Genomic DNA, 27,970 nt, shown 5'->3' with positions numbered 1-27,970 from the left:
TTGACTAAAATGTAAATTTGATACTGATTTAATTTTAAGTCTTTTTCTTGTCAGTATTTTATTGATTGCAGTGTTTTGGTGTGGTTAAGTTTTGCATGATCACATGAGAGTGCCATCGTTTCTATAACTAGAAGAGGCACCGGATGATGAGTTGTAGTTCTCATGCACAGACATTCCGAAGTCATTCGGGCTGACCTCTCTTACTGTGGGATGCGAACTGTTTACACTCGTCACACGGTATCTGAAATAACCCACAAATTGCTATCCAACTGAAATGGCTTCTAATCTGACCTCTCCAGACCAAAATTGTTTCTGATCAGACTACCGTTTGCCAAAAGTTTACCCAAAGTTGATATGTCCAGACCAAGATGGCGCAAGAGGGGAGAGTTATGCGTTCACAACTACATTGTCTGAAAACATAGGTGAGCCGACAAAAGTCTGGGCAGGAACAAACAAAAATCTGGTGAGAGCACAAATGTCTGGTCTGGACATAAGGGTCTGATCAGTGGTAATTTCCCTCTGACCAAGGCTGATGTCCCAGGCGCAGACTATCTCTGATCAGAACACCCCAGACTGAAATGACCTCTGAACAGAGTCAACCTTGTTCGAATTTTTTTCACCACACTCAAGTGCGCTCGAAAAAATTTTTCTGTGCCAGAAGTGCGCTCGATTTGATCTCTGATCCCTGTCATCTCACCATAGTCATGACTACACTGCATGGAACCATTACAAACAAAACTTTAATGGGGAACTTTCCTATCAAATTTCAATGGAGAACGCTGCCTGTGTAGGTATGCTTTAACCTTCACTGTGAACATCCGAATCAAGATTCGTCTAGAAAATAGTTGTGCTGTAAAACGATACCTGCTATCATAGGATGCGACAACAATTGGATCCAGGGAGGGACCTCTTGGAAATGGTCGACAGCACAGACAGGCAGTGATTGCTGAACAACAGTTGGCCAGTTTCCTCTTCAGTAAAGTCCGGAACTCTTGGAAGAAGCAGGCGTACAAGAACGGATTGAATACACTGAAAAAGTTGTTTGAGGAAATTGGTTCAATTGGATCAGCTGAAAATTCTCGAATATTGGCACTCAATATATAACTCAATCGCAAGTGCCTCGATATTTTTATTATCAACATTTTCAATAACAGAATTTATTCCAGATGAGATTAATCACTATTGAGAAAGCAAGTCAAGAAAAACAACCAGATGAAACAAGAATAACAACAAACATTAATTACATCCAAAACTTTGTCCGTTTTGTTTTAAATAATAACATGGACAAAAGGCATCAGATAAAACTGACACTAAACAAAATAACTTGTACTTTACTAGAACAGATATGGGACGACTTCATAATAAGGCTCATAGAAATGAAAACCATTAGATAGCAATTGAAAACATCCAGCAAGTTTATAGTTACATATGCTTCTACAGGCAGGCATTGAGAGCTGTCATTGTTCAATTTTTCAAGAGGTTACAAAAATAACAACAAATAGAGATAACAAACAAAAAGGCACTTAAAACTTGCGAGAAAACAATGTCAAAGCCGTAAAGCCATATTTTTGTCCTTCGAAATATGTTCAGCAGATCCTTCGTCGAACGCCAATAACGTAGCGTGCAACCTCTCATTAATGAGAAGAGGTAACAAGTAGACAAGAAAAGAGAAAAAGGGGCAAAATTAAGTAATCCTTCTGTTTTTTTTTCGAAAATAATTATTTTCAAAGTCATGAAAGCCACTAGCTACAATGTGAAAGAATCAAATATGTTCGTTTATCAGTGCAAAGAAAATTTTTGCGACCTGTAATTATTCAGAATATGTCTCATGCCTGAAATATATATCCAAAAGAAAGTCAATTACAGAAAAACATTAAAAACTAGTTAACTTTTTTCTTGCAAAAAACCTGTGTCGACGACGTTGAATTCAAGACAAATGCTTTAAAAACATTAGATTTTGTACGTTTGTACTTTCCCTTGACAGCAAAAATGTCATATGTGACCCGTAAATACTGAGACTAGGTGACGATTAGACAAAGAAAACAAAAAGGCGAAGTCAAAAAGTTTCTTTTTGTTTTTGAAAACAATTGTTTTCAAAGTCATGAAAACCATCACTTATTTACTTTGGAAGGATATGGGCTCGATTACTCCTCCAAAAACCTATGAGATTTGTCATAATCCAGGAAATTTCTAACGACTATAAAGGCAAATAAAAAAACGACACCTAAAGACAAATCAAAAAAATCAAATCTATGCCTCTGTAGTTTTTTATGTTCAATTGAGTCTTATTTTGAACGCCAAAAATGTAATATGTGAATGGTCAGTAAAGTGATGATGTGACGAAACGAGAAAAAAAGTGAAAATGGGTCAAGACCTGAATTTAAAAACAAATTTGTGAAATCTAGTACTATCAAAGCCATAAAACCATAACTTAACGTGTAAAACCGAAAAAATGATTAAGTTTTAATTCAGTAGAAAGGAGAACAAAAAAGGCATTCTTTCTTCGCTGACAATAAACTACGAGTTGACAAAAATAGGAGAAAAATAGTTACAAAGTTCAATAAGTCATTGTCTATTTAAAAACCAAAAAGAATTAAAAGAAAAAACGACAATAAACTTTCGAGTAAAAAAAGTAGATGGATTATTTGAAGCTGCTTAGGAAGCCAATTAGAACTATCAACAGTGATCTTCAATTAGATGTGTCCTTTATTCAATTAACATTAAAAAATTTTGTTTTTAGAAAAAGACAGACGGATTACAATGCAAAACATTTTTGGATAGCAACAGTGTAAGATTGGATCTAAACCAACCTTGCTTTTACTGTTCGTTCACTAAAAACGCTTAATCGTTTCAAATGTTATAGATCTAGGTAATTTGGTAATTAAGAAAACAAAATTAAAAGCTGCGTTTTTGGTAATCATAGAGTAAGGCTAGCAAAAAGCTGCAAAGTTTTTATTCCAGACTGCTTTCAATGGAACTGGAAGAATAACTAGCTCCTTGTGTAGTTTACAAACATGGTGCTAGTTGTTTTTGGGTGTGTACTTCCAGCAAAAGAAAAAATTAAATAAAATTATTACAATATTTTTTTGTCTTTAAAAATAAAATCAACAGTACTATTGTCAACAATTTTTATATATTTTAGCAAAATTGACAAAGTTTTATGCAAAACTTCAGGGAAATGTGAATAAAAATAGCGCAAATTGGTCTATTATTCACAAAAATTTAAACCACAATAACTCGTTTTAGAAAGAGAAATTTAAAAAAATCTTTTTTATTCCATATTCTACGCTGGACGGGCTTTTTAATGACACCACTCACAACTCTATACGATGAATCTATCTATAATGGTCAAGATTGACTGAACAAAAAACCCGCTGGAGTATATAATTCCTCCTCCTCAAGAGGTGTCGGAGCTAAGATGATTTTTGAACGCTGCAACTATAAAAAAACATATTGCCAATCTTTCGTTAGATAAACCAAAATAATCACTCAAAAATTTGAAATGTATGTTTGAAAAGGCAAAGAAAGTGTGGCTTATTGGCATCAATAAGTATATGACTTGTATGAAGTCATATGCGATCCTTGTATGATTACTAAGATGTCATATATGATCTAGTATGATTATTAACAATCGTATATGACCCAGTATGATCTCAGAGTTGAGTATGAAGCGTAACCCGGGTAGTCTTCAGATCTTGACACTACTCACGAGCTCAAATTGATGAGTATCTGAGTGACGTAGAAGGGGACAGTGGTGAAGATGTCTTCTTTGTTACCGATCAGTTCCAGTCCATAGCCAGCGAATAGGAACTCATTGGGTGCCCAGCAAATCAGATAGGCCAGTATTAACAGCAGGTTGGAGAACCTCGTCTGATTGTGGTCGACGCTTGGCAAATATGAAAAGGTAAACCTTTGGGTACAAAACGGCACAAGGGAATTAGTAGAAATTTAAAATTCAAAAACATTTTTATGGTGAACAACTACAAGCTCAATTAAACACAAATCGGAAAGGAAACCGGCTAAGAGAAACAGGCTTATGTAGAGCAAAGGAACGCTTGACTTCGATAAAATGTCGGTCAACGATATAAAAGCTCACAACTGAAAAACAAACGGAAAACAATGAGAAAATTAAACGATCAATTTATTTCATAGTTTTTTTTAAATGAAGAGCGGTCATTTTGTAATTAGGAGCAAAATTTCACATTAATTACAGCCGTCTTTTTCAGTTATTTTTATTTCGTCTTTTTATTTAATTTTTCGAACCTCATTACTGCAAAATGGAAACAAATCAAATTATCAGAGGTACTTGTTTCGTCCGCCTGAAATTGCCGCATCAAAGAATGAAAGAAAATTGAATGATAAAGAAAGAAAGAGAGAAAGAAAGAAAGACAAAAATAAACAACGGAAAAGGAGAGAATTAATTTCAGCTCCGCAGTAAAAAGAAACAAAAAAAATTTTGTGGTTAAAAAAACAGAAGACAAAAAGAAAAATTTGCCACTGGCCACTGTTCCCTATGAATGATAATGTTGTGTTTAAAATCGTTGTGTTTTGCATGCATTTTTATGAGATCAAACAAAATTTAATGGGGCTTTTCATTTTTTCTAAACAAGTCTGATCACCGGTCCAAAGCTTTAAAATGAGTTCTCAGGGAACTGAATTTACAATGGGCTAGCAATTAGAATTAAGCTTATTATTATGCGTACTGAAGTGTGCTACACTCAGTAACACTATTTGATAATCTTAATGCTATTTTGAGAATTTACGTTATAGTGCGTGAAGCACAAACTTGATTTGGACAAAGTCCATTTTAACGTGTGAACAAATTACTAAGTAGTTTTGAATAAGCTACTATTTTAAGATCACTAACTAAAACTGAGAATACAATGACGTAATATTATCACGCCACACAGATAACACCAAGTTAACCTTGGTAACTCTGTCGACACTGTTATCTCTATCCAATAGGATACTAGAGAACCACGTGTCCGCAAGTATAAAAGGAGCTTGCACGCTCAACTACCAGCACTTTTTGGTCCCCGATAACTTCTGATTTAAAATCATACTCCCGTATTGCTCCCTTGCTCAATCTCAGCTTACTTGAGATATTTTTCTAACTTAGAATATTTTGTGACTTGTTCTTAACTAAGAACTCTCTAAGTCATAAAATATTAACTTACAAATTTGGAAATCAGGTAAGTTCAACTTAACTACTCTAAGTTATAATTTAACATCTCTTAAATTCTATCTAAGTTACAAGTTAACTTAGAATATTTCAACCTGTGCTAACTTGTACTATCTCACTCTTAATAACTTAACTATTCTATCCCTTCATACTCGGTTCATATTTGATGCTGTTTAACATAACTTATTAATTCATTTTTGCATTTAACTTTCTTTAATACTTAACTATTTACCAAGAGTAGAACTAGGGGTTGAACTCTCAAGTTATACATGTGGTCCCGCGATTAACCCCGTCGTTTAAGTATCTAATGTACGGACCAGCAGTATAAATGGTGGTCCCAGAGAGGCTACTTCTATTTAACTTGTTCATTTAATATAGAGAGGCTACTTCAATTTAACTTGTTCATTTAATATAGAGAGGCTACTTCAATTTAACTTGTTCATTTAATATAGAGAGGCTACTTCAATTTAACTTGTTCATTTAATATAGAGAGGCAACTTAATTTAACTTGTTCATTTAATATAGAAAAGGCATTCTCAATTTAACTTGTTCATTTAAACTATCAGAGAAGCCTGCCTAAATTTAACTTGTAACTTGTATAAGTTAACTAGTCAAAGAGCTTCTCACTAAAATCCTTTTTTGATTTTGATTTAAACTATTCCTCTGTTCTTCATAATTCTAATACAATAACTTCAGTCCTTTAAACAATGGCCAGTCCTGGTGGTAATACTCCTCCACCTGCCGTTACTCCCCCACCTGAAACTCCCATAACACATCCAAATCTTTCACTTGTATCTTTTTCAGGCAATGATCCTAATCAGGATGCCACTTCTTTTTGGAACTCTGTAGAAAACAAAATACTCTTTTCACTAGAAACTAGGCCTACAGCACCCGTTGCACAAACTAGCTATGATAAAAGGCAACAATCCTTATTCGGCTCACTTTTAACTGATACAGCATTAGAATGGTTTGAAAGTGAAGTCACAGATACTACAGATTGGAATACTTTAAAAGATGAATTTATAAAAAGATTCACAGACGGTAGAGACCAATTTAGATTTAGACTTGAGGTCGAGAACACATTTAGGCAAGAAGGAGAATTAATAAAGAACTATCTACATAGAATAAAGAGTGGAGTTGATAAAGGTTGGCCAGAAAAGATACCAACAAGTATTGAAGGAGATGACAATATAAGGAAAGAGAAAGAAATCCAACAAAGACAACGAAGTCAGAAATACATAGATTTTGCTATAAGAGGACTAAGGCCACAAGGTTTAAAACGCAAAGCGCACGAGAAACTTATTGAGAATCTTTCAATAACTTGGACACAGTTTGTCGATCACTTAGTCGTAAAAGACTTAACATTTTCTGTAACAACAGAACCTAGTGGAGCTACAGGAATAGATAAACTTAAAACACTCGAGAGCAAAATTAACGATTTAACCAGTCTTTTCAAAAGCAACGAAGTGAATGCTATAGATACTTCTAGGCCAAGAGACCCAAACATAAAAGGCAGACCTAACAGTACTAGATTCTGTGATTATTGCAGAAGCAATGGTCATTCCATCTCTCGATGCACAAAGAAACAGATAGATGATAGTGTTAACAAATTGAGAAAGGAATTAGTTGAACCAAGAAGGCCAAATATAACGTTCTCTAATGATTATAGAAAGAATAACCGAGGCAATGCAAGATTCAATGGTCCTAGAAAACAAGGCTATCAACCAAGAGGTGGCTACTCAAACTATAATCCTAGGTTCAGCAAGCCTAACTATCAACAACAAAATACATCGTTTGGCAGTTATGGCAATAGATTCACACAACCATACGAACAAACCTTCCCTCCGCAAAACACCTATAGAAATAATGAACCAAATCTTGAACAACAATCACCATCACCACAACAACAGCAACAGCCACAACAAAGTGCTAGCTTCTATACACCAAGTAGAAATAACAATCTACAACAAAGACAATCAAAACCCAACAATATTCAGCAACAACCAAATCAAATAAGTTTCGTTGAAAGCGACGATGACTACGTAAATGCTATAACAGACTTCTTTCCTTTAAACTTTTGAAGTCTCCGAACGCTACTAAAGAAAGTAGTACTAAGTCAAGAATTTATCTCAACTTATATCACTTTGCCACCGGAGACATTAAAAATAATAGTGGTTTAGAAGTAGAATTCATGATTGACCCAGGATCAACCTGCACTATTATCAACCACCCTACATACCTTGCACTAGTAAACCTTGGACAAAATCTGCATTTACAAAATACAAATTGTGATTCAAAAACATATACTGGTTCATCAATCAGAATGCTTGGCTACACAACTATTCAATCTAGCTTCGAAACTGACGGTAAATATACAGTCCCCCATAAAGTATTCGTTACTAAAGAGCAGAGACAGAACATAATAGGTATAGACTTTTGTCATTTGTTTTTAAAAGCACTTCACTTCGATATCCCCGCAGTAGAATTAAAAACTGAGAAAAACCTAATTTGCTACGGCTCACTCAACAATGAGAAAGATTACCCATACATAACTGAGATGACAGCTTTAAACATAGCTCAACCCATCTTTCTACAACAGAAAAATACACAATTGCACAAGCAAAAGCACCCCAGTCAAGCCTTATTTCCACCAGGAACATATTTCATGCCCCATATTAACGTTGCAAAAACTGACCTAGTCTTTGTGAACACAATTTGTCCACAACCTGAAGAGTTTCTACCCATATTTATGGAGAATCAAAAGAATCACCCAATACAGATAAATAGAGGAATAATAGGTTATGCTATGTGTGATATAACTGACAAACCTATACAAAGATACAATATCAAAAACTGTGCCAAATTTACAAGTACAATACTAAACGAAAGTGAGGACTATAACAGTTGCTTCATACTGAACACAGTAGTAAACAACTTACAAGAAGGACAGCAAATCCAAACTAATTCTTGCATTAGATATATAGATTTTCGTACCCAATCTATATTTGACTCTAATATGCCTATAGCGCACACGATATCCTCAGATGCAGAAATGAGAAAAGGTTTTGCAAACACAATCTCAAAATGAATACCCTTATTAAAGGACTACTGTAAGAGTAGAAACTGTGATATAGGTGACATAATAACTTTCAGAGCAGATAATAACTTAGTATATAATCTCATCACTAAGGCTAATCACTATGAAAAGCCAACAATTGATACAATCAAAACAACGCTACTTGCTATGAGAAATCATGCACTAGGACTAAATTTACGCTGTATAGCGATGCCAAAAATAGCTTGTGGTTTAGACGGAATGGATTGGAGAGAGATATCTTCTCTAAATGAACAAACATTTAAGAATTCAGGAATAACTATCTATGTGTATACAAGCAAAGATGATATTGATAAACTACAAAAAGTAGAAACCAATACACTAGAACAGGAAGAGGTGCTTGAGATTATTGAAAGTGAGTTAATAGAAAAATGCAAGGAAGATGAGAGAGAACTAGCCACAGACTTCTCTACCGAAGCAAAAGAGTTATGTAGACCTAAAGTCAACGAACAGTTTCCTAAGTTTAGAGATAAACTACAAAGCAACCGAATCATAAATAAAGCAGTTAGTGATTTTGTAATTAAGCAAAATAGAAATACAGTTCAAGACATAGAGTATCTAGAAAGGTTCTTAGATAATTTTGATTTCACGCAAAGTGATTTGACTGATGATGAATTGTTTGAGTTGCTAGAAATAATACTTCAGGATAATGATGTCTATTCACATCATAAGTATGATATTGGCAAAACTAAACATAAATTCCATTTACCCCTAAAGAAAGACGCAACCTTTAAAAAGCAACGACCAAGCAAAATACCCATTCATCTCAGAGATAAATTAGAAAGACTAATGGACGAATTAATTCAAGCAGGGATAATCAGAGAACTCAATGAGAACGATGATATGAATAGTTGGTTTGTCAATCCCGTCATCATATTACCTAAGAAGGATTATGTAAAACTAGTCATTGATGCTAGATACCTAAATTCTATAACTGATACAAGTAATTCTAGTTGGCCACTCGAACCACTAAACGTTCTAATGACAAGAATAACCGGAACTATATTTACAAGTAGTGACTTGTCATCGGCTTATAATCAAGTACCACTAACTGAAGATACACAGAAGGTTACAAGTTTTATTGTAGGAGGCAGACAGTACACCTATCAAGTAGGATTTTATGGTCTTAAACCATTACCCAGTTTCTTTAGCAAACTAATGCGTTATGCATTTGGACCCCTTATAAAACGTAAACAAGCCATAACATATATAGACGATACTTTATTACAAGCTAAAGATAAACAAGAAATGTTCACAATAGTAAAAGAGTATCACTCTTTGCTTCGAAAGGCAAACCTTAAAGCAGCCCCCGATAAAACAATGTTTTTCTTACGAAAAGTGAGATTTCTAGGACATGTTATATCTAAGGACGGACTATCGCCTATTGCTTCGCGCATAGATGATATTAGAAACCTAAAATCGCCAGAATCGAAAACAGAAGTTTTAAGAGTTTTAGGAATGATGGGTTTCTATCATACCTGTATTTTGAACTTTCACATAGATGCAAAACCTCTATATGACTTAACTAAAGATACAACATTATTCAAGTGGTTACCAGAACACGAAAAGGTATTCACAGACCTTAAACAAAGATTCTGTCACGATATTTCTAACGCGTTTCCTTCTAATGACTATCCCTTTCATATACATGCTGATTCATCTAATTTAGGAACAGGTTGTGTTCTTATACAAGATTTTCCTGATAGAAAACGTATGATTTCAGCAAACTCAAGAGTATTTGATAAAGCTGAACAAAAGATGTCCCCTCAACATAGAGAACTATGCGGAATAATATCTGCATTACAAACATATGAATTTTATGTTATTGGATCCCCTTTTCCAATTTACCTATATTGTGATCACAGACCAATCCTATTCCTTTGGTCACGACGAGGACAAATGTCACATCGTTTCTTTAAGTATCAAGTTGTAATAACTAAGTTCCAAAACTTGCAAATTATATACACTGAAGGCAAAAACTTAGCGTTCCCTGACATTCTTAGCCGAAACGTTTCTTTAGCAGATGCTAAACTTTATCAACTAGAGCACAGAGTAATACCTAAAGATATAAAGTTTCATATTAACGGAAAAGAAGTTAACTACTCTGTATTGCATCAAGACGATAAAGACGCATCAGCTAACGACTGTTATCCAATTATTGCTCAAGTCAAAGGCGAAAGAAAGAAACTTATTAATATAAATGATGAAGGTGACTTTAGCGTAGATGATGCACCAGACTACATAAATGAACACTGTAATGCTATACACAGTTTTTCTGATTGTTTTCGCTACGGCACACAAATAAATCAAATAAAGAAATTAACTTCAGAACTAACTAGCGAGTATGATAATCACTACTATTCCGAGATAGAAGAAATAGCTGAAATACGTGATGACCGAGAAGGTTATGATGACCAAGATTGGTTAGATCTAGTAGAAGGAAATATTGAAAACTCACTTATTGAACAATTAGAATCTGCTAAAGCCGATTATATCAGACGGACAAAATTTAAGAAACTTATTGAACCAGAAGCTTTTCAAAACATCTCAGAAAAGGATGTCCACACAGATACATTAGATTTAATAGCTAAAGTTACAGATTTTGCAAAAAACGCTAATCTTGACACCGATAATATTCTTGAAGAACAAGTAAACGACTCCGTGATAAATAAAGTTAGAGATCGGCTAAAAGTAGGCAAACCTCCAGAAAAAGGACTACATTATTAAACAATCTAAAGCACTAAAAACCTATAGAAATAATTTCAACTTGTTGTTTTTAGAAAGTCAATATGATTTATTCTGTTATTCCGAACCTTGTGAGGACGGCTCTTTTGACGTTAGGATATGTGCACCACTTTCGCTATTTATAAAGATATTCGAAGTCGCACATACGCATGAACTTAGTGGTCATAGAGCAGAAAGCACAACTTACAATAGAGTTAAGCGATATTTCTATTGGCCCGGTATGTGTAAATGGATTGAAATGTTAATGTTAGATTGCTTAAGTTGTCAAACTAATAAGTCAGCACGCAAAGACTTGAACGAAGCACCCTTAGAACCATGGGGACAATTAGAAGCTATACCCCTACATACACTTCATATTGATCACAAAGTCCACTACTACCACTTAGTAAAGGAAATAGATTTTGTCTTGTAATAGTAGACGCTTTCTCTAGATTTATACAAGTATACCCTAGCAAGAATGCTGAAGCTCTCGAAACAGTAAATCAACTAGAGAAATTTATAACTACATTTGGTATACCGCAACAAATAGTACATGATAACGGCAAAGCTTTTATTTGTAATGATTTCGTTCACTACACAAATGAATGGGAATTACACTATGCCCCCGAACTGCATATTCACCGTGGACTAACGGCAAAGTAGAAGTACAAAATAAACATTTGACAAATTACCTAAGACATTTTATTAGTAAAAGTGGATCTAATTGGTCCGAGTACACTAGTAAATTTGCATTTTCACACAATACTGCAGTAAACTACAGTACGGGATATACCCCTTATGAAATACTATTCGGAACGAAACCGCAAATACCCTTATCACTAAAGTTAGGACTACTACGAGATAATCAAAAGAAATGCACGTCAGAGTATTGTAGTAATCTACCACCACACTCGCATAGTGAAGAAACTTGTAATAACAAAAAGATAGAGAAATTGTTACAAAACAGATTATCTAACGAAATGTTAAAGCGAGAGAATACATTTAAAACAATATACTCGAATACCTACACTAAATGTAGACAAACTACGAATAAAGCGCACAAGTATAGAAATAGATTTAAACTCGGAAAGCCTATACCTGAAGGTAGAAAAGTACTACTAGAAAATCACTCGAAAGGACTATTAAAGTCTAAAAAGCTACAAGAGCTACGCTCAGGCCCTTACACTGTGCAACGAATGCTAACTAATACTACATATGAGATACAACATGATAAAACGAATGAGAAGAAAACCGTGCATAGAAATCATATAGTACCTTATTACCCGAAAGAAGACAAAATACAAGAGTTAGTTGAGAACTATGTAGTCCCAGACGATACGGATGATTATTATACTCAATATAATAAGCATAATATATCCAAATCTAATGCCTATAGAGGCGCACAACATATTGCTATTTCACAGTGGCCTTTAGTAGAAACACAACCTACTATAAATCCTAATACTACACTACAACCACCCTACAATGTTGAGGCTACCCCAACAAAGGACTCAGGCTTAGAATCGCTACAAACACGAGTAGATAACACTACACACATTCAAGGCACAAGCTCTTCTAATTTTCTACCCCCACGCATTTCAACCCCCTACCCTATGCAAAATATATATTCACCTAATAGCCCACAGCAAGAAAATTTTTCTACCCCAACTGATAATACTAGTAAATTTAAAGCTACACGCAAATTATTCCCCCAAGCAACGCATAATAGCCCCACATCATCACCTTATAATCCTACACCTACAGCATCACCTAATATATCTAATTTACCAGACGCAAATGAAGTATTAAGCAGACCTCAACGTAATAGAAAAGCACCTACATTCTTTGGTGAACCTATTCCTTCTGACTTGATACAGAAACTCAAAAAGAAATAGAGACACAAAATCTCTTTTCAACTAATAACTTTTATATTCAAAAGCGTAACCACGCACCAAAAATAAAATAAAAATATATTTACATAGTTAAAATATCACGCGCACAAACCCCATATAAGCGCAAATCTCCACAAATTAAAATCATACCCGCATATTCATAAAGTCTTTTAGCAGGTTCTTAAGCACAGCGCTCCTGAGCGTGTCACACTTGAAGATGGCACACTCCGGAAGTTTCAGCTCCCTCAGCATCTTATATGCTCCTTGAAGCACGGGACCAACTTCCGGATCCCACCACGCATAGTGAAGAGCCCAGAGTTGCTTCGCTAAGGCCTCTTGCTCTTCCCACACCCATTCCACTTTGTCCCCCACAAAGAATTTTTGGAAGAACTAAAATCAAAAATATTTTTTTCTTTCTCTCTGGCTCATAAACATCCCCCTTCTTTTCTTGATTCCCTTAAAAACCCTTCATTTATTTTTCTTCCTTCAAGTGCCCCTAAAGGCCTCATCACAACAAACAGTTATTCTGAGTAATAAATCAACAGATACTCACATCTAGGCCCAGGAAGAAATCGATAACTTCTAAGGTCTCAACGGACACACACTGAATGTCACGCCGCCTCCATGGTTTCTCCATGACACTCACCCTGTCTAGAGCGTGAACTTCTTCATCTCCCAAAATCACCCTTAGGCCATTATAGCCCTCAGACATGAAGAACAAAAAATCGTCAGCATCCAATCCGGCGACCTCCTGATTGATATATTTCCGATAGAAATAACTCTTAACCGTCTTCTTAAATCCCGTGGTGGAAGTAAGCTCAAGCCCCCTTCTGCTGATTTCAACTTTAGCACGATCCAATTCATCCTGCATATCGTGATCGGGTTCCAAAAAATTGATATGCATATGAGACATGATAAGAAGAAGAATGAAATGAAAAAAAATAAGAAATGAACAGAAAAGGAAATAAAGAAGAAACAAATTAAAGAAGGAACTAAGATTAAGAAAAAGAAAGAATAAAAGTTTAAGGATTAAAGAAAGAAAGTTAGAAATGAAAAATCAGAAGGTTAAAGAAATCAGAGAAAGTTTAAAGATTTGAGTAAGAGACCAACTGTATAGTATGAACGTTTAAGGCAAAAAGCAAATAGCCCACTCAACACAAATCTTACACAAAGTACGCAATTAATCACCATTGCAAGCTGTTACACACACATAAACTTCTATACATGTTCAACACTCATACACTTTCAACAATTATGCATACCTTTTATTACAAACTAACGCTGAAAACACGTGTTACACAAAGCAAAGTTAGGTAGAAACAATTCCCCCATGAGCAAACACCTTACCTAAATTGAATACCTTAAGTACAGAAATTTGTCCCTTGCAAACTATTTAAACACACTAAATTGCAATTTGTCAGGAAATGCACATTTAAGCAACCCACATAGTCAACAAATAGAGCTAACGTTACTAGCTTAAGGACCAAAGGAATGTTTAAAATAAACATTAGATCACTCAAGAACAAATAACTAACCGCAAATTTAAATTCCGCACGTAAGAATTATGTCGCCTAAGTGCAAACCTTACACATTCGTCAGAAAGAGCTATAACTTGATGAATTTATTCGCTCAACAACTCAGACCACATAGTTGCACAAATGCATGCTTGCTTTAATATTTCACAAAAGTTTACAACACACAAATTAGAAATAAGGTAGTATAAATCCCAAAAAAGTTTAAGTTATTGAATTTATTTCTGTTCGCTCTTTTTATTAGCAATTACGATTCTGTTCAAACTTTAACGTTTCGAAAGTAAAATCTATGATTAGTAGATATACCCTGAGATACCAACTGACTTTTGAAAAGAAAGAAAGTTATCAAAAGTTTTAAAGGAAAAATGAAACCTTTCTATATCGTTACCTTACAATCTTTAAAGTGTTCCCCTTTAGAGGTTTTACGCGATAGACAAGTGAAAGTTCGTTATAGAACATACAAAGTATTAGTAGTTAATGTGTTCAGAGTAGAATTTTCATTTTCGTCCAAAAAGTTGTCACAATTTCATAACAAGGACATGAAATTGTGAAATTATAATTTTTGCATAGAAAAACCAAGATAAAATGAGTAAAACTACAAACAACTTGTTTTTCGCTGTCTCATACACTTACTAGTCACCCTTACGATGTTCAGTTAAGCGATCGGTAGATCTGAAGCCTTAGTCTTAGAATAACAACAATTTTTAATTTTTCCCCATGTATTAAGATTTGATATAGAAAAAAAAAGGTTAGCCCTAGAAAGTCTCAATCGTTTTTCACGCCTATCTTTGGTTCAAATAACGTGTCTATAAAACAGCTATTGCACTGCCAAGTTTGCTCATTTTTGAAAATCGTGTCAGAAAGTACTGATCAAATCGAATTTTCTCCCATGTATTAAGATTGGGTATAGAAAAAAAAAGGTAGCCCTAGAAAGTCTCAAATGTTTTTTCCGCTTATTTTTGGTTCAAATAACGTGTCTGCACAACAGCTATTGCACTGCCAAGTTTGCTCATTTTTTAAGCTCTTTTCATAAAGTAATGACCAAATCAATTTTTCCCCCATGTATTAAGATTGGCTATAGACAAAAAAAGGTAGCCCCAAGAAATTAGCAAACTTTTTGTTAATTATTTCTATATCACACGACGTTCTAATGGACAAACTACCTTCAGCCCAAAAATCATCAACCTTGCTATCTTAGTTATGAATAAATTCAACTTTCACGATTCGCCCGTGTATTAAGATTGGTTATAGATTAAACACCTAACTTCATGAAATAAATGACAATATAAGATATATTCAAATTAATTTTATGCCATTTTTTAACCTAGCTGCTATCGACAGACAACACGTAATACACTGTTTGTTTTCATTCTACAGGAATGGTCAAAAACACACATAATTTGTGCCCAAAAATCTGCTAATAAACGCAATTCTGTGCTGAAAATAGAGAAATTAGCGCAACATTTCAATCATATCACAGTTTAACAACATGCTATATGGCGCTAGTCACAGCTAGTGATTGGCCAATTAGAAATGAGCACACATATTCTGGTAACTTAACCCTGAAAACCACTATTTAAGAGCCTTACCCAAATTCAAAATCACTTTTCTCAGTTACCTTCTGAAATCAATTACTTCTTTCGCTCTTAAATTCAGCTCTAACTCTCTCTCTCTCTCTCTCTCTCTCTTTCTCTCTCTCCTTCTCTCTGTCCCAAATTATATCTTTCACATTTTGCCCCTTTCAACTGATGAACTTAGAAAACTTAGAAAAGTTTTCAAGCATCTCAATTTGTGACCTGCAAATACTTGTCACAAAACATATATCAGAACCACCAACTGATCAATGAATATTCCGCTAAACGATTATTGGGTTATAGCTTCAAGAACAACTTTCTCAACTTCTTACAGTCCTTATAACATCCCACATAAAATTCTGAAATATAATAACAAGTCAGCAAAAATTGATCGATCATATATTTCATATAAAGAAAACATTGTTATTTTCTTCGTTAAAGATCAGTTTGTAAACTTAGAAATAATTGTGTGTTGGACCCCTAACAAACGAGAACATTTTGAACGCTTTCATTTTCAATTGAACAACAGAGACGAAATAGACCTTGATATCATCGAAGCTCCCTTTACTGTAGACCCTTAATCTATGTTACCACTTTCCCTTGAAACACAAGTTCTTACTGCCCTTGCATTCGACCCGCTATCGTATATCAGAATATTCCTCCTACAGAAAATATTGAAATTCGGAAATAAAACTGTAACACTTGACAAGTGTTTTGTTTCTAATCAACAGAGAACAGTTGCTTTCTTCGTAACATCAAAAAATAACGCAAAATTTGTCATATTTTGGGTACCCTATAATTCCGCTCACGTTCACGAGCTAAAATATCAGATTACTTTTACGGATAATATTAACTTGAATCTGTTAGACTCACCTTATACTGTCTTCGTTTATTAAATGGAAGACGGAGAGGTCAAGAAATCACCAGCAATAGACGAAGTAATAAACGTAAGTTACAAAATGTTTATGTTACTTTGCTTAAATCTGTTCCTACCTGTAGCAACTGATATTGAATCTGAAAATGCTCAGCGTATTGCAGAGTTAAAATCCCTAGTTGAATATAACGATTCTCATCCACACTTCATAGAATGTGTCGTAAATAGAAATAATTGTCTACCTGAAGAAATTACGTACCTTAAATTAATAGATCCTCCTGAAAAGCTATTAATTTGGTCAAAACGCAACGTCCATATGCCACTATCACTGATTACAGACCAGTTCTTTAAAGAAAAACTCACTGATAAGAAAGCGCTTCTCTCGAAAGTAGAATACTTTATAACCTACATAGGAAACCAAATTCGTTCTGTTCAGTTTCTCAAACTTATTGCTATAATACCTCTTGCACTTCTCTGTGTTATAACTGCTTGCTATACACAATATTTGATCTTTATTATATTACTTGCATTATTAATCTTAACGTCTTTCACTGACGCCAGACCAATTGAAAAGATGAGTATCTACGAAAACACAGCTCCTAACCTTCATGTTAACCACTTTGATTGCTCAAAAATGATCTCAAACCAGATGTATTCTCTCAACAAAGTAGCACCCTGCGAAATTCGCCCCGATAAAATTAGCACTAATCAAGCACGAGTCACTCTCTACCAAAGAAATTATAAAGTTAAACTAGAAGCAACTATGTGTAAAGCAACCCAACAGCAATTACGTTGGTTTTGCGATTCTTTTGACTCTAGCGGCATAGATGCCAGACATAATACTATTACTACTTCAGTTAAGCTTGATGCTCAGAAATGCAAACTCGCAAAGGAAAGAAAAAAGATAAAGCTTTCCCCTTCTTCTAAATCAGTAGAATTCGATTTTGACAAATGTTTATTCTCAAACTTTAACTCAGGCGATGTTGGAACTGGAAACAATGAATGTAACTCCCGAGGTTGGATTACACACTACCCTTATGAAACATATATGCAAAATGTTAGCCTGAATGTAAACCTTAGAGATGGCACAGTTAATAACTGGCAAAATATACCTCTACCTTGTCCTTTATCAGCCGGAGGCTGCGATTCTACATCTACTGATCCATTTGCATACACTTGGGATGAACCCAATAATCGTCTTTTTACTATAATTCGCACTTTTGACGCTCAAATGATTAAAGCTAATGACAAATACTACATAGTAAAGGATCCTAAATTTACTTCAGCTCAGTCAGATTTCGACTTACAAAGCTTTATGTTCCAAGTTTATAATAAACCACAGTCTTTATGTAGTCATCCAAGAATAGTATATCCTACGCCATATGATTCTCTATACATTAGTCTTCGTGACGGATTTGATATGAACACTGGAGAACCCATTCACAAATTTAAACCCGATACTGGTGCTATAACTCTGAAAAATAAATTCTATTCCAGTGACAACAAAACAGTTGATACAACATATTCTCAAGTTTATGAAAATATTGATTTCGAAGCACATCTTGGAACAAAAATTGACTATTTGCACTTTAATAATCTTCGGCAACTTCAAACTTCTACTCTAGAGCTATTAAGAAATGACTGTGAATTAGAGCGCTCAACAATTCTTAACACTTTAATGATTTCTCATGAAAATCCGCGTTTAGCTGGATATACTTTAACAAGAAACAGATCTATGTTTCTTAAAACAAATGGCAATGTTGCCTGGCTCTATAATTGTCCTGAATTTCATTCACCCTTACAGATTCTTAATAAGTGCTATAATCGAATACCAATTCTTTATGAAGATGAAATTCATTTCGTTGATCCGATTTCTAGACAAACTTTCATTGAAGCCGAAGAACAATTGTGCTCTGATAAACATTCAAACTTATTTCAACTAGATGTTGACGATGATAATTCATGGGTCGAACTAACCCCACAAATCACAAAAGTAAGAGGACCTGCACTCTTCAAACCACACATAGTTATTCAACAAATTGCGAATGTTATTACTGCAAGTATTTATGCTTCTATCTACACATATAAAGAAATGATGTCTTTCTGGAATTCAATAACTTTCAACTCCAATATGAAAGGAGTTCTCAAACACTTTACTAAGTCATTAATAGATAGCAGAGAATCATTTTCAAATATTTCAGGCACGAATTATTATAACTCTAGAACTATTTATCTAGATTCATTCATTTCACCGGACTTCTTTAATAATCAATTTGTTGAAATTTTTGGTAAAATACAATATATAATTGAGCGATGCGGAATATTCTTTGCCGCTTTCTTATTCATCAAGCTACTCATCGACATAGTCTTATGCTTAATTCGAGCAATGCAAATTAACAAAATTACAGATGCATCTATTCACTTTGGTAAGGCACTCTTTGCTGCCACATTTGACTTAATGTCAGTTCCAATTTTGACTTCCATCTATCAAGCAACAAATTCTGATAATAATAACACTGATGAAAATAGAGAACGGACAATGCAAGTTCCAAAAACCGAAAATATTAATATTAGAGAACGAGTTATTCAAACTCCACCTTACGCAGAGAATATAGGCTTACAAGCTTTAAGATTTGAGAATAAAAAGGGTTACCCAAACCTACATGATGAGAATAATAAAGACGAAAATAGAAACGATCACAACGTTCCTACGTCTCCAGTATAGGATTAATTCCTCTATTACTTTAATATCATCAAACTATATGATGATAATACAGACTGACTTCAAAAATACTACTGATTTACCTTGAAAGAGAATACAAAAAAATAAGAAAAAGAGAATACTAGCAAAATAACTTCAAAAAATATACTCTTAGAATAGAATAAGAGTAGAGAATACTTGATATTTCAGGAACTTTCTTCAATCCCTAACGAACTGATACCAGTCTTTCAGAAGGAACCTTCAAGCGGTTGGCCCGAATACAATACACAATCAACTTCTAAACCTCAATCTGGAGTTAAACAACTTGACAGACTAGTACAACCCACAACTCACGTTACCCCATCTACAACTTTTCTCTCAACTATCAAGATTTCAGCAGTACAAACTCAAGCAACTAGTGCAAATTCATCAACAACCGTTACATCATCATCTACATCATCCAAAAAGAGAACTAAAACCGCAGATACAATTGCAAAGAAACAACCACGTAAACAATTCATTAGAGAGACATTCAACCCAGCGACACCGCTAGAAGTAAATATACCCAAGACAAACAGTACGGTACCCAATGTCTTAGCAAACACTACAACTACTCAATTGTCACGACCAAACTTTCTTAATCTTCATCATTACACAACTACCCCCCTGCAAGACCGCCTACAAAAACAACATCAAGCTGAGATACAAGCTAAAACCCCCGGTTTTAATGGACACCCGAACTACGATACAAATTTAATCTACCAGTTGCAACCCAACATCAATAGATTCAATCTCATTGGTTATTTGTCGAACAAAAATTCTTATCTACTAACTAATCACAACCTTCAAGGACAAACAATACAAGTCCCGTTTGATAATATTACAGCAAACCTCACTCCTCAGCTTGATACCTTCACTTATCAGGTACAGCAAAACTTTCTAACAGAAAGACAACGCTCTCAACAGCTCGAACAACGGATTACTGAGCTCCAATTGGAGATCGCAAATCTGAAGCATCAACTCCACATCCTCCGCTCATCACGTTGAGCACTCACGGAATGGAATAGATAAATTTGTGGTTGTTGATGTTCAGTACTTCCTTCATTACTTCTTCTTCTTTCTCCCGCGGTGAGGAAAATTATTCGTTAGTTTAAACGCCTAATTATTAGCCATTTTGATTACCTTACTCTCCTTTATTACATTACTTACATCAAGTAAAGTAATCGGCATTTCTTCAATCTTCATTGAAACAATCTTCAATGATTACACTTAGCGCAATTTATGGTGAACAAGGAGTCCATTCTTATCTTTAGATTGCAGATTCTCGCTTCTCTAATAAAATCTATTCTTTATCCTTACCGATAGCTTATTATCATCATTCAATTGTTCCATCGAATTCCATAATTTATTTAATGTCTTACAACCTTTCAGTAGACGTTAAATATTTCAAAACATATTGTGATCTCACTGAATTTATTCAATCGCAAGTTATTAAAACTTCGAAAACATTCTTAGTTGGAAATAAATTCTATACACCATTGTCAGTTCATTGGACATTTGAGTTACAAGAGATTATCTTATTCTTGCAAGATAACAATTCCAATAAAATTGTAGTTTATTTTCATCAAGTTCCTGAGTACGATTTATTTGAAATTCTAAAGCTTATTCATACAGAAGAAATTCTTAACATCAATAATCTAAACTTTCGACCGCTCACTTATTTCAATTAAAATGTTAGTCTTCATCATTTTGGTGATCACGGATATAGAAATGTTACAACCTTTCTTTAACAGGTTTTCATTCATCGCCATCCATCATTTATAGTTTAAGTACTATTTGGATCTTCCTGTCAATTCCTTTCAAAGATTAATGGGTCTTCCATTCTCCCCATTGACATTAAAATTGAATCACTACATTATTCAAAATGAACACACATTTCGAAGGAGGTGTTGATATCGAATGGTTTAAAGATTATTGTCAACTCTCTGATCATGTTGAATCCGCATGGGTTAACTTTTCTAAACAGATTATTTTTAACGATAAAGTTTTCAGGATCTCCGAATTATATTATTCTGAATTTCAATGCGAAGTTATTTTATTTCTTGAAGACTTTGAACAAAAAGAAATTGTTATTTATTTTGAACTGATGACAAAAAGCAAGATTAATTATTTCTTAAAGCTAATTCATAATGATCAACTAAGTCTAAATATTAATTCCTTAAACTATAGCTACAAAGCTTACTTCAATTGATTTATTCTTCAAATACTCAAATAAAGATGAATTACGAAACGGAATTCTTTATTTGGGGAGTCATTGCGGCAACTCTAGCCTTTATGGTGTTGTGCGCAGTCATTTTAATTTCCCTATTCATTTACCTCGCTTGTCATTATAGACCATTAACTTAACCAGTATATTCCTCAACTTATATTATTCTATTATTTAACGTCAGATGTATTGACAGCACAATCTTATGGAAAAACTTCAAAAGGTCTAGTATAACGGCCACCCAAAAAAATTGGATCTATTATTTTGTACAGCCTTGTATCTTAGGACATCGTCAACCCTTCTTCAAGAGAGAACTCAGAAACAAGAAGCTACGATGAACTTTAGAACTTTAACCAAGTAATCTACCTCACAAACTTTAAATGCTTAATTATTATAAAATTAAGTTAAATAATTTATTCGATTATGTAAAATTTGATGTTTTGATTTAATACCTATGGACCGGGATGGGATGTACTGAAGTGTGCTACACTCAGTAACACTATTTGATAATCTTAATGCTATTTTGAGAATTTACGTTATAGTGCGTGAAGCACAAACTTGATTTGGACAAAGTCCATTTTAACGTGTGAACAAATTACTAAGTAGTTTTGAATAAGCTACTATTTTAAGATCACTAACTAAAACTGAGAATACAATGACGTAATATTATCACGCCACACAGATAACACCAAGTTAACCTTGGTAACTCTGTCGACACTGTTATCTCTATCCAATAGGATACTAGAGAACCACGTGTCCGCAAGTATAAAAGGAGCTTGCACGCTCAACTACCAGCACTTTTTGGTCCCCGATAACTTCTGATTTAAAATCATACTCCCGTATTACTCCCTTGCTCAATCTCAGCTTACTTGAGATATTTTTCTAACTTAGAATATTTTGTGACTTGTTCTTAACTAAGAACTCTCTAAGTCATAAAATATTAACTTAGCACAAATTTGGAAATCAGGTAAGTTCAACTTAACTACTCTAAGTTATAATTTAACATCTCTTAAATTCTATCTAAGTTACAAGTTAACTTAGAATATTTCAACCTGTGCTAACTTGTACTATCTCACTCTTAATAACTTAACTATTCTATCCCTTCATACTCGGTTCATATTTGATGCTGTTTAACATAACTTATTAATTCATATTTGCATTTAACTTTCTTTAATACTTAACTATTTACCAAGAGTAGAACTAGGGGTTGAACTCTCAAGTTATACATGTGGTCCCGCGATTAACCCCGTCGTTTAAGTATCTAATGTACGGACCAGCAGTATATGTACAGACCAGCTGGCCACTGTTCCCTATGAATGATAATGTTGTGTTTAAAATCGTTGTGTTTTGCATGCATTTTTATGAGATCAAACAAAATTTAATGGGGCTTTTCATTTTTTCTAAACAAGTCTGATCACCGGTCCAAAGCATTAAAATGAGTTCTCAGGGAACTGAATTTACAATGGGCTAGCAATTAGAATTAAGCTTATTATTATGCTTCTCAAACAAAGATTTTCATTTCAATTGTTGGATCGATTTGTTACCTCGCTTGGTTAAATACAAAAGATCGTTTAAAAAAGGGGTCACTTTGCGTAAATATTTTTTAAATAGCAGCAAACACAATTACTATCTAATAAAACATCTCATCAACGGGAAAGACAACAGTTCCAATAATTTACAGATGTGCTTAACTAACAGACGCAGATGTTGTTTTGTGCAGCATGCATTGTCCAACGTTTTTTGAACAACTCTTTGTATGCAATTAGGACAGCAAGAAAAAACAAAATGCAATTTTTTAGCTTTAGGTAATTTTATTGTAATTCCAACTGAAAAAGAGGAAATTTTCTGCCTTTTATGCAAGCTATGAATAAAAACAAGAAATTTTCAAAATTTTATCCACAAGAGCAATATCTGGAAGCTATCCGAAAATGATGATTTCGATTGGTTTTTTTTAATTCTGGCTGAAGTTTGGATCGAATTATGTATCGTCTGTTTTGAAAAACAAAACCGAGGTCTCAGTTGTGCGAGTGGCTAACTTGTAAGCAATACACTGAAAGTGTAGATTTGATCAGAAAAAGGTGTTCAATATGTTGACAATTTAGTTGCAGGTGCTGAATATTCAAAATAAGCAAATTGTCAGAACTTGTCGACGATTGCCTTACCAATCAGCCCATTTTTAGCACAAATTTTATATTATTTTATATTTTTATATTATTACTATCCCAAAGACACTGAACTTAACGTTTTCAGCACATCACAATCTGTGCAAAATTTCTAAACGTTTCGTACAAAACCACAGCACGTTTTTAGCACATATCTTACATAAATTCACTAATAAAATATTCAGCATATTCAGAGCTTTTCCAAAATAATTAATGTGTGCTTTCCAGCAAAAATTTTGGTAAGTAATAAAATAATAAGAATTACAACATTAGTGTTAGAAATTGCAATAACACCAAAATTATTAAAAACAAATCAGCTTAGTATTAGTATTAAGAATAATTTTACTATCACTGTCATTTAAATATCACTATTTGTGACAAAGCTGGGAAGCACTGCAGATTAATAGCTAAAATTTCGAAGTAGTAAGTTCGAAATGTCTAGGATAAAAGATAAAATTGCTGAAATTTGAGTTGGGAAGAAGTGGAGAATTTTTAAGATAAAGATTAGGAGATGTTTGACCCTGAGCAAATTGCTGCCCGCAACGGGGGCGGGGGGGGGGGGGGGTCGTGGACGACGCCTAAGAACTTATGAAATCTGCTTGATATCTATCTTAAGTAGAGTTGCCGTGCAATCTATTTACCATCGTACAATTTAAAACGTACCTATGTAAGTAATTAAGTAATTTTAATATTTTTTTAATTAAAATTCACTACAATAGTTGAGAGATATTTGGGAAAAAAATTCGAAAAAAGATTTAATTTATTACCTTAATATGTAGAACTCTGGTTAAATAAAAGCCGTAAATATCAAAAACATGAATTTAATTTACACTAAGCGCAAATTTCAATTACTTTAAGCGTAATTTATTTACAAAGCGCGTGGAATGTAATTATTTAAATCTTCCAAATGTACTCCCGCTGAGTGCGTGAAATCTAATGACAGTTTTCTGTAAGTAGTCTTAAATTTTCTTTGTTGAGACTTCTGCTTAAGTTTTCTCGCTGATATGATTCAAAAACCGGCAGTTAAATTTTGAGGTACCGTTGTGCGACAAGTGTTAATTCAGAGTATAAGTACAAAGATTGGTTGTGAGTTTCACTTAGAAATGAATACAGATTTGGGGTCAAACCTCTCCAAATAAAGCATAAACTTGTGATTGGCAGAACAGTCTTAGGTTCTAAAAGAGATGGGGACGAGAAGAAGACCCATGGAGATTGAAAAGTTGACAAACACTTTTGGGCCTATAACTTTTGATTGCACAACTTATATTTCGTAATGTTTTAAAATTCTTTTCAATTGATTCCTCTTTTGAGTGAATATCGTCCATGGCATAAACTCGAGAATGAAAAACTGTTGTTTATCTGCAATGTTTTTTTAACAAAAGGCAAATGTCAGAAAACCGGTCAAGTCTAATTTAGGATAATTTTATCTGGGTCTCTAGGATTAAACCTGAATAAGCATTCATTAAAAAATGATACTTTTGTGTTCATTTTATGAATTTTTAGTACAACAACAACTAGAAAACCAGCTGGCAAAAAATTTTCTGTTAAAATTGCCAATTTTCATTATACGCTCATTCATACGAGAAATCGTGTGATTTTTGAAATCACACGAGACGCATTTTTCAAAGGAAAAATCGTATAAAATTTGATCACACGAAAAAAAATCATGCGATTTCACACGGGAATTTTTTTAAAGTGTAATGACTTGTGAAATTGTGCAAATTTTGTTTTGATTAGTGCTTATATAAGCTTAAAATTATGTAAGAAAAGAGGTGACAGCCGGTGAAAGGAAATAATATTCAGCGGAAAAATCATACATACTTATCTGTTCAATGTGTTGACAAGTGCCGAATTAAAGGAAATGCTTTGAACACTCTGCACATTAAGCGCATAGTCATGTAAAATTTATCTGCTAAAGTGTTCCAACGGCAGTCAATGCATTATTGCATAACATTCCCCAAAAATCTCGACCAGAGGTCGTTGCCTTTAGAAAACGTTCAACGAATCTTTTTCTAACTGTATGCTGGGTGATCGCTTGCCGGCTCCTCTCCCTCCGCCCCCTGCAGCCATTCTGTGCTGGACAGAAGGCACACATGGGGCATGTGGACCAAAAATTTCATTGAACTCCTTCTCTCTCCTGTAGACCAAGTAGTACAACACACCCATCACACTTATGGGTACTAACACCATTAAAACTAGCTCCTCCACTGTTGCCACTGTCTTGTCCAGCTAAATTGCATGCCGTCATTCAATTACAGAAAAATCAGTTCATTATATGTTCTAACCTAGACAAAGCCTTGACTGAAAAAGCCCATGCTGTACCAAAAAGAGTATGAACAGACCATGCTCGACCCAATTGGCCAAGGAAAGTCTTAAATTAGGCTTTACGGAACGCTCGCCCAGATTGAGGTAAAAATTTCTTCGTTTGTATCCACATAATTGCCTCATGGAAGTGCAACCACCGTCTAAATCGAGCCAGCGATAAAACTCAAAATTGCATCTTTTAAAATCAAGTTCCATGAACAGTTGGTGCACGTTTCCTCAGATCACATAAAGTAAAATTTACCTTTGTTGCCCACTCTAGAGCACATTTGCGATTGTAGGTCTTGTATGCTGTGAAGTTGTAACCCATGGCACCCAGTCCAATGACCCAACTACACAGGATGAGAAAGAGGTTGGCTTTGGTGCCGAAATTAGCCTCATACCAGTCTAAACATATCTGGACGGTTATGCGAAATACCAGTTGTCAATTAATTGGATGACTGGTATCCATTTGAGTGCTTGATTTGGCAGATCGTCAAACGCATGGTCCGGGACGCGAGACAACGCACTATAAAAAAACCTGAGATTTTTTTTCAAGCGATTTGCAATAATGTTACTAATTTGTAAACGGTTTTAGCTTTCCGTAGAACAAAAATATCCGAAATCTTTGATTTGATCTGCTACATCTTGTGTTAGATCAATTTACAGGTCAATTTCCGAAAAAGATTTATTTCGGTGACTTGGGATTGCGCGAATAATGATTTTAGTGTGAGTTGAGTTGGTGCTTACCATTGTAGATGATGAATATGAATCTCTCGACACAGATCATGACCAGGTGCCATGCACTAGTGGCAGACAACAGGTAGTATAGGAACCGACTGAACACAACCTACGCAGACACACATACACACACCCGTTTTGCTCATACACATGCACACACTTAGGCACACACACCACGTGATCCACACACGCACACATACTCATGCACAATTAAAGGATACATTAAAACCGAAATGGGCACCAACCTTGCAGAGAAATTCGCCCAAGGCTCCTTCGGGGAGTAACCATTGTGGATCACAATGAGCGTAAAGTACAGCAGTCACACACGAAAAGAAGTCTACGAATGACAACGAAATGATCAACTTGTACTTATTCTTCCCTCTGAGCTGTTCGTCAAGAAGCACTATCAATGTCACCGTGTTCAACACAAGGCCACAAAAGCCCAATACTAATGAGACAATGAAGTTGACCTCTCTCAGGGTGTCGTTAATGTCTGCGAACACTGACCAACCGGCGCTTGGAGTTGTATGCTTGGGGGGCTTCGTAGTGAAAGCAGTCGTGAAATTGGTCTCTTCAAAGCCATCATAAATGTCTTCCAAATTCATTTTATTCAAGCAATTGTTACTTAGCCGGATCTGTGTACAGAACCATTAATGAGCGTTTCTTCAAAAGTCCACTGCAACTATCCGGACGTAAGAATTAAATGTCGCCAGGTTCTTGGCGTTCAGTTATTTGAGTTCACGCTTTAGGTTTTAGCCGGTACAATAAGCAACATTGTTTGTACCATGCTAATATCCAAAGATAGAAGCAAGAACCAGCAAACCGATGTTGTTATTGTTTGTCAAGACGTGATTGATCAATCTGATATGACAACATAAGACCGCTAGTGAACATATAGGCATTATA

The 27,970-nt window shown here is 34.6% G+C and overlaps 2 protein-coding genes across 2 annotated transcripts in view; one reads left to right on the top strand and one right to left on the bottom strand.

Annotated features, from left to right (window-relative positions):
- LOC142347436 (COP9 signalosome complex subunit 6-like) overlaps positions 1-27,970 on the top strand; it is a 527,653-nt gene that overhangs the window by 169,547 nt on the left and 330,136 nt on the right. The gene's annotated exons all lie outside the window — the stretch shown is intronic.
- On the bottom strand, positions 23-27,917 carry LOC142347420 (putative glycoprotein hormone G-protein coupled receptor). Its single transcript, XM_075398932.1, has 7 exons — positions 27,310-27,917; positions 27,074-27,173; positions 26,589-26,731; positions 26,040-26,251; positions 3,710-3,886; positions 865-1,029; positions 23-241 (listed from the first exon to the last, which is right to left on the bottom strand). The coding sequence occupies exons 1-7, from the start codon at positions 27,667-27,669 to the stop codon at positions 100-102; spliced, it is 1,299 nt and encodes a 432-aa protein (XP_075255047.1). The 5' UTR covers positions 27,670-27,917; the 3' UTR covers positions 23-99.

The sequence above is a fragment of the Convolutriloba macropyga genome, chromosome 1, assembly GCF_964194025.1.
Source record: "Convolutriloba macropyga chromosome 1, txConMacr16.3, whole genome shotgun sequence".
In the NCBI taxonomy this organism is placed as follows: Eukaryota; Metazoa; Xenacoelomorpha; order Acoela; family Convolutidae; genus Convolutriloba; species Convolutriloba macropyga.
Note: the sequence above shows the minus strand (reverse complement) of the source record. Positions and strands in the feature narration are given on the sequence as shown.

What these genes read in the sequence shown, in the direction of transcription:
- LOC142347420 (XM_075398932.1), bottom strand. Translation starts at nt 27,669, where the DNA reads ATGAATTTGGAAGACATTTATGATGGCTTTGAAGAGACCAATTTCACG. An exon ending in TGGGCGAATTTCTCTGCAAG is followed by an intron (nt 27,174 to 27,309) that starts GTTGGTGCCCAT and finishes GTGTCTGCGTAG; the next exon opens with GTTGTGTTCAGTCGGTTCCT. An exon ending in CATATTCATCATCTACAATG is followed by an intron (nt 26,732 to 27,073) that starts GTAAGCACCAAC and finishes AGATATGTTTAG; the next exon opens with ACTGGTATGAGGCTAATTTC.